At 39.8% G+C, this 18,845-nt stretch overlaps 1 protein-coding gene and 1 long non-coding RNA gene across 2 annotated transcripts in view; one reads left to right on the plus strand and one right to left on the minus strand.

Annotated features, from left to right (window-relative positions):
• The window catches only part of LOC120439740, a 64,287-nt gene that overhangs the window by 40,116 nt on the left and 5,326 nt on the right, over positions 1 to 18,845 (minus strand). The window lies entirely within an intron of this gene.
• fscn2a (fascin actin-bundling protein 2a, retinal) lies at positions 11,230 to 16,959 on the plus strand. Its single transcript, XM_031746001.2, has 5 exons — positions 11,230 to 12,052; positions 14,403 to 14,559; positions 16,212 to 16,333; positions 16,416 to 16,583; positions 16,700 to 16,959. The coding sequence occupies exons 1-5, from the start codon at positions 11,230 to 11,232 to the stop codon at positions 16,903 to 16,905; spliced, it is 1,476 nt and encodes a 491-aa protein (XP_031601861.1). The 3' UTR covers positions 16,906 to 16,959.

An 18,845-nucleotide genomic window follows, 5' to 3' on the forward strand; every position in this document is an offset into this window, starting at 1 on the left:
AGGAAACTCAAAGAAAGCTTACCTAAAGTTTGCATATTTTTACTTCATAACATTTTTTAATGCAGGATTCTTAATTGAAAAATCAAATATAAAGATTTCCTCCAGTGCTACTACATAAAAAAAAACAAACAAAGCACTATTTTTCTGGCCTGGGAAATCTACAGCTTTGGATATAGGGCTCAAAGTCCTTTATCATCTTATAGTCTGGTGCCTTAAGATATAAATCCATTTATAATATATGACATATCCATTTCTTCTCCTGTATAGTTACAGGCTCTAAGAGGTCATAAAACACTGGACAAAAATGCCACAAAAACCTTTCAGCATATTTCAATTTAGTTGAGAGGGAACTAGACTCCTGTACCTCCTCTGGGCTCTGCTTTCAGGCCTTAGAGAATCCAAACCCCTGTTGGGAGACTTTGGCCAATCACATGATCCTTTAAGAGCATATCAGGTGTATTGAATAATGAGCAAAAAAATCCCCCTAGGAAGTAAGTTGCAGTGGCACAATCGGTTAAACGGAGCACTGTAACTTGTAAAAGTAGGATCTGAATCCAGGTGGAGGTCTGTCAGTCTCTTTTCAGACTACGCCCTTTATTTTTCTGCCAACTGGAGCTTTAATAACAAAGCTTTTTCTGTCATCCCCACCCAGCTTTACTTCGTTTGCCATCGAGATGCGAAGCAGATCAGAGGTTCAATATGGCCTTTATCTTGAGTCTGTTGGCCAGTGTCAGCTTACAGGCCCCACTCTGTACACACCGCACATTATGGAAGTTTTAATAGGTGATCAGCGCAGCTGTTGCTGGCACAGCGTTGATTTACTGTGGCTAAGAGAGGGCTTAATGACTATAGAGGCAGACAGCTCTTAACCCTTTGATGTGCGGTGGATAATGTAGTTGGATCAGGTAGCCCCCCCTGGGAAAGTTGCATGTACACTCTTGCACTGACATAAGAATGCACTAGCAGAAAACGCTTTAGGAATATAATTACACCGTCTAAAAGCTCCCTAATAAGAGACTGCTAACCTCTCACTGTTAGTAGCCTATTGCTTCTGAAAAGTTAAAACAACACATGGGTTAGACTTGTGCTACCAGTTTGGGCGTGCTCGATGGTTTATGAACATATAAATGCACAGAAAAAACTAAACAAAACAGATACGATGGTGGTGCTTGCTTACAGGTGGTCCACACTCAAGGAAATTCAAGCTTACCCAGCGCACACAGCTCCGACAGAGAGCAGCTAAAGGACTTACGCAGAAGCTCGCGCTATTCAGAGCATGCACATCCATCTCAAGGGTCAAACGGCACAAATTCTGTTTACACCTCCAAGACACCAATATCCTCTCTTTTATAGTGTTTAATATCACAGCTGGATAAACAACAGGGACTGGGCTTGTCAAACAGTCATGAGATGGACTAAACATCTGGTGACTTATAGCCAAGAGCCTGAAGTAATGCTTTTTAGCTCTCTAAGAATGAACTTAAAATGCAAATGTCACAAGCGGCACAATCGTAAACTTTAAGTTAGTATACAAATTATTAAGCAGCTTCCAGTTTTTTCTTTTTTTTTTTTGGGGGCTTATTTGTTTTTTTTCCTCCTCCAGCCGACAGATCTTAGATCTGCTCATACAAAATCTAAACATCTAAACAATGTACGTTTACCTCAGTGTTTCTCAACAAGCTACAAATTCTAATAGAACCAAATGCTGCTAGTGAGTCCGGCTCAAAACATAACCCTGATTATTTTGTTTTAAAAATGCAGAAACAGATGTGACATGACTTGCTAGAGAGAAATTGTGTCACCATATTGGAATTGATGGAGTTGTTGGGATTGTAAAACTTGTCAATGTGTGGTTTAATTACTTCTTTTCTTACTAGCAATCCTTTAAAAGTACAAATTCAAAGACGTTGCAAGCATTAGAGTCAATGGCTAAGTTGTTGGCAAGTAAGACTTATAACTGCCTCACAGGGGAGACTTAACTGTCCACACACCTTCTCATATTTTAAAGCAATGACATCACAAGTGCAAAAAGAAGTTTGTCAATTTAAATAAAAAAAAATTTTTTAATTTTTTTTTTTAAATTGTGTTATATCTATTGGCAAATAATTTACTGATATTTGAGCAAATATTTGTTAATATAAAAACTGCTAACATATAGTACTGAGCATCACTGCGACTCTTCGGAGACCACGTGAAACACGTGATCTGTACTGCCAGGTTAATTGATTGTGCAATACGCTGAAGTAGAATTTCTGCACATCAATTATGCAGCGGGGTTTTGTTTTTGTTTTTTTTCACAAAATTAAAAAAAGAAGAAACATGAAGGGAAATTTTGCTTTTGTGCCACACTGCTCTCAAAATCTGAGCCAAAATACTTTACATCATGTTTTGTAGCCGAGAGGGAAAGACCATGGCCTTGTACTACAAAGCAAGTTCAGCATACCCTGGGTATCTTTTCATTACCTGGATTCACTCATCCTAACATCCACAATCAGGTTAAGCAATCACATGGAGCTATCAACTCTGCAAGTTAACTCGGGTTTTCCTCTGCACAGCATTTGCAGCAATGACCAATCGCACACTTAGATAAGTCTACTGGCAGCAGAGGGTTTGATTTTACAAAGGAAGATAAAAAACGAAATATCAGAAAATTATAAAAAGGTTACACACATATTAGAGAAGGAAAAACTACGTTTTTGTCCATTTAAATAAATCAGCCCTGAGAGAGGAAAAGCTCTGTACAGTAGTTCTGCTGTTGAAAGCCAGCATGAATATGTGTGTGCTTTAAAGATTTTGTGTCAGTAAGACTGGAAAAGAGCTACTATATTTATACAGTTAATGTAGTAGGTATTGCTTATTTAACAGTGGGAAGGAAAGCCAGCAAAAAAGCCAACAGTGTAAGTTAACAGACTCATTAATATCACAGTTCTATCATTAAGACACATGAAAATCAGATGAATTAGAATGGAGTATTCCATTAACACATCTGGGCGAATAGCAACACTGTTACATTAATACTTAAGTCTGACTCAGAATGTTATAGTTTTTATTCTTTTTATCCTTTAGACCCTCCAACAATCTGCGCAAAGATGCCTGAAGGCTCTTCCAGCAATGGTTACACTATTTTCTGGAGAATTGATTGGTCAGCAGGCGGTCATTTCATCCCTGTTGATCTCTAATCTGAAGCAGGTTAGGATTCCAGCAGAAGTCATCAGGTTGATACACTTGGGTAAGAAGTGAAGCACCTTCATAGTACAGAAAACCCAGGGTTAACCTAGATAAGTCCAAAGCCTTCTTTGTAGTAGAGACCTCATATCACGAAGTAGAATGTTTTCTTGGTCCCCTCCAAGCTGGATTTCAGCAGATTCACTGCTAGAACTCTTTGTTTGTGAAATTGTCAAAAAGCAAATTTAAAGTTAAAGCCAAATGCACCTTAAGTCCAGGGATCAACAGACTTAATGTCTTTACAAAACATTGGAAAATTTGGTGGAAATCAGTGGACTGACTAGCTGACATTCCCATTCTTAAGCCATGTTGCTAGCTTAGCTAGATACACATGTGTACTGCCACACAAACTAACACGTTCACACACAAACCGCATCGCTGTAACAAGTGAAAATCTGTGCCAACCTACTGTTTTGAACCACAACATAAGCCTTCAGCCATTAACCCTTCTAGGAATGATAGCTAAATTGTCCAGTAGCTGTCAGAGGAAGGCCAGGATGTAATCAAAAACAGACGGAATAATCAACAAAAATGCTCTCTATTCCGGTAAGGATGTCTCCCAAAAGCACATGAATTACACTGAAGCAGGCTTTGGGGCTGTGAATGATGTTGGGTTACCAGCAGCAGCCAAGTCGCTGTCTCCCAATGCCAAGTGAGAGGATGCCAGGCACTTCCTGCTGTAAACAATCTACCCGCAGACTGAGAAAGAGGGGAGGAAACCTCTGAATGAGAAACAACAGGAGACACAGAGAAGACCCAGTTGCTCAATGAAAATTTCTCCAGTGAACAAATGTGCTCAATTTGTCAGACAAGCTACGGAAGTCTGTTTGAGGGGGAACGTGTGTGTTTGCGTGTGTGTCTGCTAGGGACAAATGGCATCGCTGTGTGTAGATGAACACATAGCAAGTGCTCAGGGCTTACGGAGACAGACGTTGGATATACAGCTTGGCTGAGTTCACGCTACATAATAAAGGCTCTCTCTCCTTTCTTTATCACCCTCTCTCCTCCCACGTTGTCACATCTATTCCCACTGCTGACCTAAACTGCTATATTTTAGCCAGTTTGACTGGCTACTAGGGCCAACACTCAAGTCACATGTCACCATGACTAGCCATTGCACCATTTTTCTTTTTTAAATCTACACCTGTAATTTGTATGCACAATATGGATTCCTTTGCACACCAGTGAGGATACATAAGGTTTGATCTGATATGTTTTAGACATAGCTTTCCTTCCCACCAACAGATTTGCTGGTAATCTAAACAAACGGGCTCCTCTGACCTGCTTAATGTAGGACTAACTAAAGCTTTCAAATCAGCACAGGAGGGGTGTAGCGCACGGTATCGCCAAGTCATGGCATTCACTCGTGTATAAAACCCTCTCTTTTACAGTCTATGCATGCGAGAATGCAGTAAAAAAAAATAAATGAGGGAAAATGACAAGTACAATGTATGTCTGGGTCTTGTGAAAGGCAGCGCTTGTTTATAAACCTGCGAGTGAACCGACCAGCATGTGGGGACGCTGAAACATATGTGTTTGCACATAAATTACAGCGTATGCATGAGCATGCATATGCAGGCATAAACAAAAAATGCACACAAGCAAAATGAACAGGATTCACTACGCATGCAAGCTCACATCCACCTAGACTGATTCGCACACACAAGCATGTTTTTACAGACAGACACGCATACCTGCCTTTCTAATTCACACGATCGCTCACTTTCTATGAAAGACACATTGAATTGTCAGAATGGCAGCAGCTGTGGCCTCATATTCGACCTGATGTCAAAGCCAGTGAGCCAAGGATAACATTAACACGAGCCCACTCCTGTCCCTTAAAGCGCACCCAGCCTGCGTCGCAGCGAGAGCCAAGTCTGCGCACAGCTGAACAAAGTCCAACAGTTTAATTAATCAGAAACTTCATTTATTGTTTACCTATTTACAGGCTGCTCTGGCTGAAAGATGAGCCATCTTTGCCAATGATGGTACACGCTGACAGTAAAGTAAGCTCAAGTTTTCATTTTACCACCTATTCTTAAAGCTATAGGCCGCTTCTCTGTCTTTAGGCTTCTACTTTGAGATTTGCTGTAAGGGGGTAGGAGATTGGGTGCGTGTGTTTGGGGGATGGGGAGGTGTCACCCTAAAAGAAAATGACAGCTTTCAAAACAAGTGCGGAATTACAGTTAAGTAGTAAAAGGCTTTAAATTCAAGTCTCATTTATATGGCTGTTCGTATTAAATTTAAAAGGCAGTCCCAATTACATTGATCTAGGACCAGAACCTCTTACAGCAGGCAGGAGTGTGAGTGAGAAGACCATGACAGGGCTGGTTTGGGCTGGGCAAACGCAGCAGGGTGAGCCGTAACGGCCTTTGGAAGGATCTTCCTGTAGATGAATGAATGGATTAATGGGGTCAGTGAGTACCAAGCTGCTGAGAAAGGAGAATCCCAGCCAAGGCAGCCATTTTACATTTTACTTTTACTGCATGTCTCGTGGACCATTTTCCTCTGCTGGTTTTACAGAAGGCCGGAGGAGGGTCCAAAGGGAGCGCGAGAGAACAAAGAAAGGACATTTTTGACTGCTTGTAAATAGGACATAAAAAGTGGGGCTACAAGTTATACAGTTATGATTTTATGAACTCTCAGCCACTTCAACGACCACACTATAAAGGAAATTACCAGCGATAGATTTGACGATCACCAACTGATTCAGATGAATTGGTGAAAGAACCTTCCTCGTGACATTTCCCTTTAAAGTTATATCCTGTCTTAACATCCAAAGTGTAGTTTTTCGGATAATTTGAAACATTTTGCACTTTAGTGCTTTGGGATATGACATGTCTAAATTTGCTTGACTCAAAGCGCTTTGCAGTGCAAGCTAAACAGGCAGGGTTCTGGCCCTTTAAATGGAGCTCTGAGTGCTTGGCAGGCTAATAGATGCAGTCTTAAGGTGCTAATGGATGGCAACCTGAAAAATGGTCTTATCTGAAAAGGTCCAGGACAGTTATAAATTAAATAATCATGTTGGCCACATTAATCCATGTTCATGCCCCAGGGCCAGACCTCAGCTCCTCATTTGATGTGTGTGAGCTGCATATATGTATATTTGTGGATGTTTGCACTAGCCAGCTGCTTTCATTTACCCCCTTGTTTGATTAATATTTCTTTCTCACTAGTGTTTAATTGCAAATTCGAACACATGTTACGGTAAAGGGAAAGAAGTCAAAGACAACTAAAAGAGACATTTTTGTCTCTTATTTGGGATGTCCACCACACCACCACAATTTAAATGATGTACAGTTATGGCTCATAAGTTTCCTTGAATACCAGGCAACCACGACTTGCCAGGGGGTAGGGGCATCTGAAGGGCAGGAGACAGACTGTCCTCATTAGTTAAACATTATTCCTATCATCAGAGACTCACGGCACATCACTGACAGCATTGCTTCATAACACACTGCTTTTCTGGATTCTTGTGTGCAAGCGGAAACAGGAGCGGACAGCTTAAAAACCTCAGTTCATCACTTCTTATACCTAAAATCAATTTGAGGCACTTTGCCATGAATTAATTCAGCTTTTGCTTTGTGTTCAACCAGCCAAGCGACTCATTTCTATTTCACAGTATAACCAAGTGAGCACTAGAATCCAAATTTGGAAGGCGTGGGAAAAATCTAGCCAACACTGCCATCTACTGGGTATCGATCAATTGAACTTCTCTAGCCAGTGTGTGAAGATAATAAACCAATTTTTAAGCATATTTTTCAACCATATTTGCAGCGTAAAAATTGCAAAATTTACAGAATTTTTCAGATTATCCAAAATCAAAGGTTTAGTGTTAAAATATTTTTTCCTAATAGTCAGACTGAGTTTGTTTTGTTACTGCATTCATTTACATTTAATATCATATCATCATACAAATGATGGGACAATGCAGGTTGATATTAATAAAGAAAATCAATATCAACAAACCGGTGTGCTGCACAGAGAGTTTGTAGGTTTTTGATCATTTTCAGCTCTTGACTCTCGCCGGCCTTTTATGAAGTCTGACAAATTTGAGCTTACAATTTCAATTTCATAATCATTTGTTTCATAAAACAAAAACACAATACTCTAAAGATGTAGAACTACAACAAAGTACAATAAATTGTTATGTAACTGTTTTCAAAAAGCACATTACAGCAAAAATATTAAACATCAATGAAAGACACACAAGAGGCTACATTGTGGTGTCTGTTAACTTAACGAAAAGAAAAAAAAAACAATGACAAGTACAATGTAAATTAAAAACAAACTAACAAACAAAAAAAACCCATTAATTTAAAAGACATTTACTCAAGCGATGTGACTGTGGGGATTTTCCTAAATGTAAAGCTACTGCAGAGTCACTGAATACATTAAACAGCTGTTTTCACTTTCTAGCATCTTTACTCCACGACCAATAAACGGATTTTGACATGAGAAATTTGTGCTTTGTCTGTGTCTCTCCTTTAAAATAAAGTCTGCAATTGCATCTCCTCTGATGCTATTAATATGTAATCTATTATTAAAAAGTAAACAACTATGTGCTGGGTGAGGTTATGCTGCCACCCAGTGACCAGAGGGTGAAAACACATGAAAAATTATGTACAGTGAATACATGTGTGTGAATATGGGGATAGACTGAGTGTGAATGTGTGACTGCACAGTTCAAGGCAACTGAGAGCAGAGCAGTCAATATTTTGTCAAGTCTGAAGTCTTCTGGGGGTGTGTGTGTGTGTGTGTGTGTGTGTGTGTGTGTGTGTGTGTGTGTGTGTGTGTGTGTGTGTGTGTGTGTGTTTAGAGATAGGAGTTTTCTGGAAAACTCATCAGATAATTAAAATACTTAATTATCAGCAACCAGTAATATCTACTCCTTTGTTAATCCACAGGGAATAATGTCCTTTCAACAGATAGGCGTATCATCAGGTCTCAAAAGTGAAAGCATAGCCTTCCTTCTAAGAGCCACCAGGAGGTAAAAATAAGTCCAGTTGTCTACGGAAAAGCAAGTTCCTGATAAGTTTGAAGTCTCAATCACTAGTTTATTTGGAAATTGTGATCCTGATCACAATCAAAGACAGACAATAAGAAAGGGGTTTTTTTGGGTGTACATACCTTTTGACAGTGACCATGTGAGCATGCAGTGAGCATGGAGTGGCTCAGAATCCATGCATTTGACATGACTCTAACATGGTTAGCTGTAGACCGTCTGGTCTTAGCATACCATTGGCAATGTGCAAGTGTACACCCCAAATACTCAAATGCAGCCTCTGTATGACTCTGCCAGTCTCTCACGTCGTTGTGGAGAAATTCTGTCCCACTCTTTGTTACAATACTGCTTCAGTTTATTAAAATTTGTGGACACTGGTTTTTTTTCACAGGTCTTTTAAGGTCCCAGTGCAGCATTTAAGGCAGGTTGAGGCCTGGACTTTGACTGAGGCCAATGCAAGACCTTGATTGTTTTGTTTTTCAGTCATTCTGTTATCAATTTCCTGCTGTGTTTGGGTCATCGTCTTGTGGCATGACCCCGTTTTGGCCAAGCTTTAACTGTTGGACAAGTGGTCTCACATTAGAGTCTGCAATATTTTGGCGTACAGATGACTGCAAGGTGCCTCGTTCATGTGGCTGTAAAACAAACCCAAATCATCACCGCTTGACAGTTGGTATGAGCTGTTTGTGCTGTGCATTATAACTAAATATCCTCACTTTGGTCACATCTGTCCATGGCACTTTGTTCAGAGGCTTTGTGGTTTGCTCAGGTGCAATTTTGCAAACCTAAGCCATGCTGCCATGTTCTTTATAGAGGGATTTCTCCTGACAGCCCCAATAAATAAGCCAAATAAACTTGTTCAGTCTTTCTTTAATTGTACTGTCATGAACTTAAACATTTAACACGCTAACTGAGATTTTTATTATTTTTCTTTAAGCGTTACACGGTCTGACCTTGGGATGTATTTGCTGAGACATCCACTCCTGGGAAGATTGTGTCACTGTGTTAACACACACTGAACGGTCCAAAGGAGCGAACTACCGAAACCTTTGCTTTTATATAGATGGTTACACTTGTTGATGATCAGTTAACCAAGACGTTTGATTCTCAACACATGACTGCTATTTCCCTTTTAATTCTTATAAAAGAAATAAGGTTAGTTTTGTCAGGACTGCATAGAGCCCTGTAAATCAATCATTTTCACGTGACTGTAAACCTACATGTTTTAAAGAGAACCTTTCATAAATTCTACATAATTTATATATTTTTTCCAAAATGCCTACACTGGAAGGGAGAGTAAAAAGGCAGAGAGGGGGAGAAGACAGTATGATTTACATATGGATAATATGTAGATTTTTTTACACTCTGTTTCTGAGAATGTTTTCATAGAGTTGCACTCAGGATCATTCCTACCACTCATCTTCTTAATGATTCAATTACTGTAACCCTGTGTGACACTAATTTAATTGCCGAGAATTTAGCTCCAGCAATAAAAAATTATTACTGGAATCACAGTAGCATATTTGTTTGCTCTCTAGGTGTAGTTTCTGTCTAGGTTTGGGCTATTGCCAACCTTTGTCCTAGATTAACATTATACTGGTAACTCCCTAAGGTGGTCTGGGATCACCATGCAAATCACTCTTAATAATAGATGAGAGCAATTGCCATTAAAGGTTATTAAGTCGAAATAATACCCTCAGAATTTTGCTTTGCTAAACAATCCTAATCACATAGTTTTGTGGATTTGCAATATTACAGCTCTTTTTGGTATTACCCACAACATCCTTAAGAACCGGTGAAAGAGGGTGGTAATGCTCTTACTAAAGTAGATATTAGCAAGCACTGTTAGAAAGGTCACAGTGCGTGCCAGTGTATTGAGCTGCGTCCTCTATTATTAATTGTCTGGCGGAATAACAGGGAAGGGTTCGGCAGGATCAGAAAGAAGAAGGTTAAAACGCAGCCAATATCAGAGTGAAGAAAAAGGCAAATGTGCATTCAAATGTGAGCTATTCAAATCCCTCTTGGGTGAGCTTACAGACTTTGACTCAGATATTTGAATTTGTAAAGGAAACAAAGGTTCCAAGAAAGTCTCTAGGGACCTGTGTGTAGCAAATTGTTGTCATAAAGATAACATTCACAACTTTACTTTCATTATAGTTCTCTAGGAATTGGGATTGTGTTTCTAAATTAGTCAGCCATACACATAAATGCTGGTCCATTGCAATGGAAAAGAGACGCTTCATGAGGAGAATGCTCCTCATAGATAAGTAGTGTTTTTAAAAAGGTGAATACAAAAGTTGCACTTTTAAAACCTGCTTAATCATTGAAAAAATCTATTTGTAAGGGGACTCAAAGGAGAAGGAAAAGCAGTGGGGAACATCCAAAAGCACCTTTACTCTCTGGACATTTTGCAATTAGACTGAGGTTCGCCAGCAGATCAACGCTAGGATAATCCTTGCACTGGATAGCGTGGCTACTAGTATATGGACCTAAACAAGGAGAGGTAAGAACCAATAGGAGTCAGGCTGACAAATGAGTGTGTCAATGTGAGTTACAGGGAAGCAAGACAAGAAGGAAAAGAAGGAGGAGATGGCAGAACAGGAGATACAGAAGAGAGGGGGAATGAAGCTGCGCAGACAACATGCTGGAGGAGAATAGGGAGGAGGGGTGGCTTGTGGTTGGTGCACTGGTTTGTGACGTCAGCAGCTTGTTGGATTGAGGTGCTGTGTCCTGCTGATTTTAATCCTAACTCATTAGGGAACCAAGAGCAAGTGCCTGAGCAAGCCCTCTGGGGAAACAGAGAAAGTGACAAGAGAAGCAAGGACTTCCATCAAGGGAGATAAGTGGAGCTACTTCACAGCTTGAGAGACAGAAGAGAAGAGAAATCAAGTATTTTACTTGTTACTGCTCAGTCTCATGCCTGAGTTTCTTCATTTCCCATTACTCTGTCTGTCCTAACCTTCTCTACACGCAATCTGTAACGTGTGGCCTGTCCAAGCATGTCTACAAACGGAATTAACAAAGCTTTGAAGCTGCAGTTTGGCCTCATCAACTATGAGAACCGCTACCTGACGGCTGAGGCTTTTGGATTCAAGGTAAACGCCTCGGCTACTAGCATGAAGAAGAAACAGATCTGGACCTTGGAGCAGGATGAGCAAGATGGGCAAGTAGTCTTCCTCCGCAGCCACCTGGGACGCTATCTGGCCTCTGATAAAGATGGTAAGATCATATGTGGGGCAGAGAAGCGTGATCCTGAATGCCGTTTTCTTATCGTACCCCAAGCTGACGGACGCTGGGCTCTGCAATCAGAACCTTTCCAGCGTTACTTTGGAGGCTCGGCAGACTATTTGTCCTGCTTTGCCCAAATCATTGGGGAGCAAGAGCTGTGGGCCGTCCATTTGGCTTTACATCCACAGGCCAGCCTTCTCAGTGTGGCACGTAAGCGCTATGCTCATCTCTCTGCTTCAGATGGAGAGATATCTGTGGACAGCAACATTCCCTGGGGGGTGGACTCCCTCGTCACCTTGGTATACCTCGATGGCAAGTACAGCCTGAAGACCTGTGACAGCCGTTTCCTCAGCAACGACGGCAAACTTGTGAAGGAGAATACCAATGCAACTAGCTTCACTCTAGAGCTAAAATCTGGCAAGCTGGCCTTTAAGGACTGTGACGGGAAATACCTGGCCCCGGTGGGACCCACAGGAACGTTGCGGTCAGGCCGATGCTCCAAGCCTGGAAAAGACGAGCTGTTCGATCTGGAAGAGAGTCATCCACAAGTAGTTTTTCAAGCTGCAAATAAAAGATTTGTCTCAGTCAAGCAAGGTAATTTGGATCCAATGCAGTGTTAATACAAAAAAGTATGTTCTCAGTGTCGTTACAGCTCTGCTTTTCTAAATGACGAACAGAAGTCTATACTTGCAGTATAATATTCTTAACTGAGTATCAGGTTCAAGATCATTAAAGAGGGGATAACTTTAATGAACGACAGTCTGAGAGGGTAAACAATTAGATTTAAGCATTTGCAAACACATATAATCTTTAGATAAACATTCATGCATTAATTGTAACAAGCAGACACCAAAAGGAGCATAAACATGTGAGATAAACAGCTAGAATAAGTACACGCCAAAGGAAAGAACAAGTTCTATTTCTGATTATATGCAATAATAATTTTTCCAAGTACATTTGATTTCTGATAAGTAGTCTCTTTGCAGCATTATGCTTCTCTTTAAATCAGCAGGGACTTTGCAAAGTAATTCAAGAACTGAGCTATGATGGCTACGTCGATTGTTTTCTAGGTGTAGCTATTGGGGTTATTTGAGAGTTCAGCCAAAGCAAAACAGTTCAAACCAGCACAATTGAGGTCATGGCATGTCTTCTGAGTAGAACATTGCCTCTGTCTATGATAACGAACTTCACTTGCAATGAGTTATCTTTTACCAGTTAGGAAAATAAAGCTCTGCCACTTTTGCCTGGATGTTGGAATGGTTGATGGCAACTGTGAAGGCAGTTGCAGTAATGGGCTTTGTCATTTCCACTGTGTCCACTGAAGATTAAGTAGTGTGCAAATGACTCCAGGAGAGATCTTTGCCCCAGTGGTGTCAATTACCATCAATGGACTTTAAGCCTTACAGCTACAGGCTCTTTACCTTTAACCATTGAGTGAAGTTCTCCAAATTATGTGGATCTATAGTTAAGTACTGTGACAGTGAGGTGTTAGCAGCTATAGCCAGGCCTTAGCAGACAGCTCAGGCACATGATCTTCTTTCAGGCTGGTTGATGTGATCTGCTCTGCCCAGTAATATTGTGCAGATGAGGGAGGACAAGGAGAAGATCGTTTTTTTTCTTCTTCAAGTTTTTCTCAAGCTTTAGGAGTCAATTAAAACAATAATTCAAACAAGTATTACTGTAGGACAACTCTGTTATTGTTAAATTACCTCTATAGTGCAAAAGTGGGAAGGGGATTCTCAGACTAATGTTGGGCTGCAGACATTATTATGCTTATGCAAGAATAATATTCTGCATTAAAAAAGATTACTATGAGGGAAATATTTCAGCAACCTGACAGTTCATCTACATAACAGAAGGTTAAGACTTATTTTCGCCAGTACTGTTTTGCCTTGTGGCAGCTCCACGTTTCTTTAAGGAACAAGGCTCTGAAAGCTGCTTACTGGACCCTGCCGTGCAGATTTGCATTTCGCCACTCAGGGAATTACAGCAAGCGAATGAACAGGAAGGGTGGAGGGGTGACTGAGGGGGATTAGGGTTGTAACGGGATTAAGAGAAAGGTTAAAGGATATTTCTGTGGCATCTAATTTGAACTACAGCAGACACAGTTCAGTTATATGTGTCTGTGTTACCACCAGAGTTTATGTGACATGCGGATTAAGGGCTGAAACAATAGACTCACTGCAAGTGAGGCGACTGTGGTTAGAGAACAGGAGAAAAACAGGTCACGTGAGATGAGGTCATGAAATTTGTTTAAGAAAGCAAATGCTGGTTATTGGCTGAATAGCTGCAGTGCCGGGAAACTGATTTCTTAGTCAAACCGTATTGAGACTTTAGGGTCTGAAAGACTGATAGATGGATTATATGGTTCACTGGCAGGGAAGAAAGGCAAAAGCATGCAACTTACCTTAGAAATTCAACAAATGCAAATCTTAAAAATTCTGCAGTGTACCTATTACTCAAAACCAACCTAAAGACAATAAAGACAATTTCTTGATTTTGCCATCAAAAAGACTACCAGGCACAAATGATTCATACTTGAGACTTTTTGTGAGTGTAACATTTAGATTAGGGTAAATGCAAATGTAATATTCATTTTAGCACATATTATTCCACTTGTCCTGTTATTACACATACCTTGGTTAGCAGAGCTGATAAATAACAGACTAGAGCTAGCTGGAGTCTTGAAGCACATGGTAGCATGCACTGGAGTCAGTGCATGACTCCAGTGCAAGCCTTCGGAGCAACTAAAACGATGGTAGATTACCATTATGCACAGACAATCTGTTTGGCAGTGCTATAGCTTGAGTATCTATCATTCAATAAAAAGCAAAGGGCATTCCGACCAGTAAACCATATAAACCAATAAAAAAAAATGATAATAAAAAATCCATTCAACCAAGACACACTTATCAATGTTATCTCTTCCTCCCTTTATTACTAGGAGTGAGTATTTCAGCCAATCAGGACGTGGAGACAGACATGGAGACCTTTCAGATGGAGATAGATAAGGAAAGCAAAAAGTCTATGTTCAGAACCAATGGCGGAAACTACTGGACATTAGTGACTCATGGAGAGATCCAATCCACTGCCACAGAGGTGTAAGTAGATATTAAAGCTGTCCAGGAGCTATGTGTAACCTGTATACTAACGTGAAGAAATAATGAACAGTTTCCATGTTATGCTAGACTCGTCTTTGCACTGTGTGCTGCAGACATATCTACTGAAGTTAGCGTGCTAACTACACGGTTTCATCTAATTAAATCATTCTGTACTGCAAGAGGCCACTGTGAGGTGCTATCGCTTCAGGTTTAACAAACTAGTCTATACATAAGATGGAACATGTGACTTGATATATACCCCTCTCAATAATTTTAGAACATACGAAGTCTGATTAATGACAATCTGTTCGTTTTGGGTAGTATGGTGTGAAGTATGGCAAAATCTGTTTTACAGCACCTTAAAAGAAGCATTACAGAGATACAGAAAACTAGAAAATGTTACAACATACAATGCTACAAACATATTCTGGACTGAAAATGTTTTCCAGTCCAGAATAAGACAAACTGTCCACAAATAGAGAAAATTCAGGACTTGCACTACTCTGTTACTACTCTGCTAAAAATCACACAAAGAACATTCTAGACAGAGTGAAAAAAAACCTGATTATTCAGTCCAAAAAGACATACTATAACACTTGGGACAATGTTCTGTGGGGGGAGACAAAAGTTAATTTTTTTGTCACAAATCCCCAATAATTGGGAAGACAAAAAACAACACTACACCCAAACAGCAAAACATCATAGCCTGGGGCTGTTTTCCTGCTTCAGTGTCATGCAATCAATGTGTGAACAATAAATTCAAAACTGTATCAAGGAATTTTACAAGAGAATGTCAGGATAACAAGTTCATGATCTGAAGATTAGAAAAGTGTTTGGTGATAACAACAACAAAATAACTAAACCCAAGTGAGAAATAGTGACAAGGCCTGAAGATGGGTATTCGATCAAAAAAAACCTGAATTACTGATGAAGTGAAGCGTTGATATGTAGGTATCATCCAAAAAGTGCTATTGATTCAATTCAATTCAATTTTATTTATATAGAGACAAATCAGTACAATAGCTTCCTCAAGACGAAGGAATGTGGGAAGGAAAAACTCCCTTTTAACAAGAAAGTGGTTCCAGCAGGCTCAGGGAGGGGCAGCCATCTGCTGTAACCGGCTGGGGTTGAGTGGAGGAAAAAAGGATATAGAAACACAGTTGCTGTGCAAGTCGCAGCTAAAGTGTTGTCTCCAAGTTACTAAATTCAAGAGTTCTCAAGTGTGCACTTTGTGTGTTTAAGAATTGTATTTAACTCTAAAATTTTTACAATTCCTGACGAGTTGTTATTTTAATTAGATTAGGGTTGTTCACAATTGTAATGTTGGAGACATAGGTTATCCTCCCACTGGTTTGGTTGTTAGTGCAGTTGTTATTATTGGTATCATCAATCCAAACTGTTGCCTTTTATAAATTCTGAGCAAGTGGTTTTTGTCCTTAAATCTAAGCACAAGAAAATCACAGTTAACGGTGAAACTTAACTGCCCCAAAGAAGATTTGCCAGTTGTAGAAACACCAGAAACACTCCAGTGTGTCATTTCAGAACTTCTTGTGGTTTTCAAAATGCATTTCATAGGTAATCAATGTCGAAATCCTGGCAAGTCTATATCTCACATCTGATTCTCCTTCTGCCTGTCTATGTCTTTTACCCAGTGAGGTCAACACAATGTTTGATATTGAATGGAGGGGACAAAGGGTAGCACTCAAAGCAAGCAATGGAAAGTACGTGTGTACAAAGAAGAACGGGCAGCTCTCAGCAGTCAGCGATACAGTGGGTAGGTGCCTTTAAGCAAGCCGCCGGAGAGTCAGCAGTGTGTCTGTTTGAAATTCCCACCACGTATTTATCCTTCGTTTCAGCTGATGATGAGTTGTTCCTGATGAAACTCATCAACCGCCCTATGCTGATCCTTCGTGGAGAAAATGGCTTTGTGTGTCACCACAAGAACTCCAACACTCTAGATGCGAATCGATCAGTCTATGACATCTTCACACTGATTTTCAACGACGGCGCCTACAATATAAAAAGTCAGTGTGTGCACAACATATTACATTTTAACGAGTACAGTTGCATTTTGTTGCCATGTAACAGCTATTAATTATATTATTAAAAGAATCAATAATGGATGTATATTCTTCTGTAGGTGTGAACGGAAAGTTCTGGTATGTCTCTAGCAGTGGCCTGGTGTGCTCAGATGGAGAAAAGTCAGAGAACTTTTTCCTTGAGTTTCTGGAGCATGGACGTGTCGCCATCAAGGGCTCCAATGACAAGTACCTTCGTGGAGACCAGGGAGGCACACTTATGTGTGATGGCAAATCTGTCGATGCATCTTCTCTCTGGGAGTACTGATTCCCTTCAATGTGGGTCTTCAGTGATGGCCTATAATGCAAGGGCAGGATCTGCTTTTACCTGGTCATATGAAGCAGACTGACTGGAAAATATTTTCCTGCCTTTTTTTGTTTTCCTATTATTTTTTTTTTGCTTGATTTTTTTCTTTTGAAATTGGGAAGAAGTGAACACTTTAGAAAGATATGTTTCTTTGATGTTTTGTCTTTCAAAAATGCCAACATCAAACGACACATGCTGTGTGAAAAATGTGTCATTTTTTGTAATTTCACAAATGGGGAAACAAGAGATGCTGTCACGGTTCTTTCAGTCAGGCTTTGTTCAATATGCAACCATATATCCATATAACCATATATCTTTGAGGGCAGCCATACCAACCGGTCACAACACAGGGTGTTACTGCCAAGCATGTAAGCACCTCTCACTGTTTGCTGTTACTGGGTTGCTTAGCCTACCCAGAGAGTTTGTTAATAGATAGAACACTTTGGTGATCAAAATATCGGCAGATCTGTCCAGAATAAAGAACGAAATTAACAAGAGTTTAAAAAACAAAAAAAACATAGATAATGACAAGTCAGTGTCAAAAACAATGTCATATACATAGGTAAATGTAGGTAAATGTCAAAAACATTTACCTATGTACAGAAACACATTTGGTTTGGTCAGGGCTATACAGCTAGCATTGTCCATGTTTATTAAAGTCTGACATGTAAAACCTCTCAGCATTTGCGTACAGCTTTTAAATGATTTGGTGAGTTAGGCTCTGACTTTAACACATTCAACAAGAATAGTCCGTTCATTGAGTCATTCTAAGGAAAGGTGACGCACCACTGACTTTAAAGACAGCACATAGTTGGTACCAGTATCGCTTTCATTTGTCTTAATGAAACATTTATTGATTTTATTAAAAAAAAAAAAAAAAAAATGAAATACCTTAAAATAAGTGGACTGGCTGAGAATGTAAATGCAAAGAACACCAAAACCAGGCTCACTGCAAACATTGAGACATATACAATACGTGGTACACAAAGAAGAAGTTCAGACATCTTTAGAAATAAAGAATGTCGGCAGAAAAATGATTTATGATTTATTCACAGCAGGGGATGGTAAGAAACCTAAGTCGGAGGAGATTTAAAGTATTGGATGGATCTTTCTAATGTAACTGATGTAAACTCAGAAGTGCTTCTCTGGTGATCTGCCTAGGGGCCTTAATCTACACTGCACTCTATATCCAGTTATGTCCTGTTTTCATGTTGAGATGCGGGTAGTCACATAAGAAAATATAATGGATTTTGACAACAGATGTTTTTGAAAAACACTGCAAAGATTGATTTCCAGGATGCTTGTTTTCCATCTGTTTGCTCAAACTTAGAAGAGAATATTTAATCATCTAGAGTAAAGGTGCATGCACTTTGCTTGCCTAGTGGTTGCTGGTTAGACCCAGCTCCTGCAAACTCCTTCAGAAATCTTTATAGTTGTTGGAAAACATGTTGTTCCACCTTTGCTTCCAGTCGTTGTGTATAGAAAGGCCAGCAACTTCCCACTGAAACTTACTGATCTTCTTAATTAACTTTGGATACAACAGCAAGTTAGTAAGTTTCATAAATCAGTAGAATCTTCCTCAGACCTACCTACCCAGTGCTGCTTATGAAGCACTAATAATTGGCTTGAAGTTGACCCTTAGCAGCAAAATCCTTTTCTTTTTTTTGGAAACGCTTCATATTATGACTAAAATCTCTCACAGGACTCACTAAAATGATTACAACAAATCGCTAAGGGTACAAGCTGCCCAGAGTTAATTAGAACAGATGTTGTTGTGCACTAAAGAGGACAACCCAAAAATGTAAACAATTAATTCTGTAGATTTTTGTTGGATATTTCCCAGAAGGTAATAAAATCTACCATAGTTTCAGCAGAATGTCTAAACCAGTGGTTTTGTGTTG

The sequence above is a fragment of the Oreochromis aureus genome, linkage group 4, assembly GCF_013358895.1.
Source record: "Oreochromis aureus strain Israel breed Guangdong linkage group 4, ZZ_aureus, whole genome shotgun sequence".
Classification (NCBI taxonomy): Eukaryota; Metazoa; Chordata; class Actinopteri; order Cichliformes; family Cichlidae; genus Oreochromis; species Oreochromis aureus.